At 45.4% G+C, this 1,876-nt stretch overlaps 1 protein-coding gene across 1 annotated transcript; it reads right to left on the reverse strand.

Annotated features, from left to right (window-relative positions):
• Nucleotides 1-213: 213 nt before the first annotated feature.
• LOC121420538 (MARCO-like protein) lies at nucleotides 214-944 on the reverse strand (the record flags this gene model as incomplete). The annotated part of the gene is made up of 1 exon (XM_041615213.1): nucleotides 214-944. A coding segment is annotated over one exon (426 nt), but the record flags the coding sequence as incomplete, so codon positions are not given.
• Nucleotides 945-1,876: the final 932 nt, after the last annotated feature.

Consider the following 1,876-nt stretch of genomic DNA (forward strand, 5'->3'; position numbering starts at 1 on the left):
TGACATTACATCAATATCTGGGGTGAATTCCCCCAAGTAAGTTACATCCTCTCAACCAATCAGCGCTCTAAACATCATGAGACATTAGAAATAGCATGAATGTGTGTATTAACTTCATGTGTGGATTGAATTTCATTATATTTTCATAATTTATGGTAAAATAATTTCCAACAAGTGGATTAGTAAATTACGCGATGCGTAATATAAGTCCCCGCCTATAATGTAAGATTCCCATTATATCACGATCAGTGGTATCACATAAGGCAAACGGAATCGAAATCGGGTAAAAAAGGGCGAAGGAGTAGCATTTTGTAGCCAATGTACAATATAGGTCAAAGGGGTCAAAAGTCAAAATTCTGTGAACAAGTTTTGTAGTCCTCACCTAGTGCTATCACATAAAGGAAACGGAATCGAAATCGGATGAAAAAGGCGAAGGAGTAGCATTTTGTAGCCAATTAACAATATAGGTAAAAAATCAAGGTCAAAGGTCAAAATTCTGTGAAGAAGTATTGTAGCCATCACCTAGTGCTATCACATAAAGCAAGCGGAATTGAAATCAGATGAAAAATGGTGGAGTGTGAGGATTGACCAGGTGTTGGCTGTTTTGAGGATTGACCACGCTGGGGCTGCTGTGAGGACGAGCCATGCTGTGGCTGTTGTGAGGATTGACCAGGCTGGGGCTGTTGTGAGGATTGACCAGGCTGAGGCTGCTGTGAGGATTGACCAGGCTGGGGCTGCTGTGAGGATTGACCAGGCTCTGGCTCTTGTGAGGATTGACCAGGCTGTGGCTGCTGTGTGGATTGGACAGGCTGGGGTTCCTGTAAGGATTGACCAGGCTGGGGCTGTTGTGGTTGGCAAGGCAGGGTATTCTTTTGGAATGGGCAAAACCGGGGCTCCAGTAAGGATTGGCAAGGCTGTGGCTGTTGTGAGGATTGACCAGGCGTTTATCTGTTTTGAGGATTGACCACGCTGGGGCTGCTGTGAGGACGAGCCATGCTGTGGCTGTTCTGAGGATTGACCAGGCTGGGGCTGTTGTGAGGATTGACCACGCTGTGGCTGTTGTGAGGATCGACCAGGCTGGGGCCGTTGTGAGGATTGACCAGGCTGAGGCTGCTGTGAGGATTGACCAGGCTGGGGCTGCTGTGAGGATTGACCAGGCTGTGGCTGCTGTGAGGATTGACCAGGCTCTGGCTCTTGTGAGGATTGACCAGGCTGTGGCTCTTGTGAGGATTGACCAGGCTGTGGCTGCTGTGTGGATTGGACAGGCTGGGTTTCCTGTAAGGATGGGCCAGCCTGTGGCTGTTGTGGTTGGCAAGGCAGGGTATTCTTTGGGGATGGGCAAAACCGGGGCTCCGGTAAGGATTGGCAAGGCTGGGGCTGTTTTGAGGAGTGGCAAGGCTGGCACTCCTTTGAGGATATGCAAGGCTGTGGCTGCTGTGAGGATTTGCCATGCTGGGGCTCCTGTAAGGGACAGAATGCATGACATAAAATACAAATTAATACATGTATTGCATGAGTGAAATGTTCATAATTTCCAAATATGACATAATTATGGTCGTGTGTCATGAGTTGGGGGCAAAATGCGTTACATGTTCAAAAAGTTGGAGAAATGCGCATTGTCACAATCAAATGTCTCTAGTTGTTTTATAGTAAATCAGACCTGTATAAAAGTATATATATATATTGAAAGCTTATATTGTAAGGAAGATGATTAACATTCTTTTTTACCCGTACAGGGTGTGTAATAAAAGCTATACACAGTGTTGCAAGAAAAAATGGTTTAAAAAGTGCCACCATTTCTATGGTCAGTAATTTCTTATTCCTTTCACCAATTGAAATGAATCAACTTGGATTGTGTTAATAAGACCCTATGCTT

This window comes from Lytechinus variegatus, chromosome 8, assembly GCF_018143015.1.
Source record: "Lytechinus variegatus isolate NC3 chromosome 8, Lvar_3.0, whole genome shotgun sequence".
NCBI lineage: Eukaryota > Metazoa > Echinodermata > Echinoidea > Temnopleuroida > Toxopneustidae > Lytechinus > Lytechinus variegatus.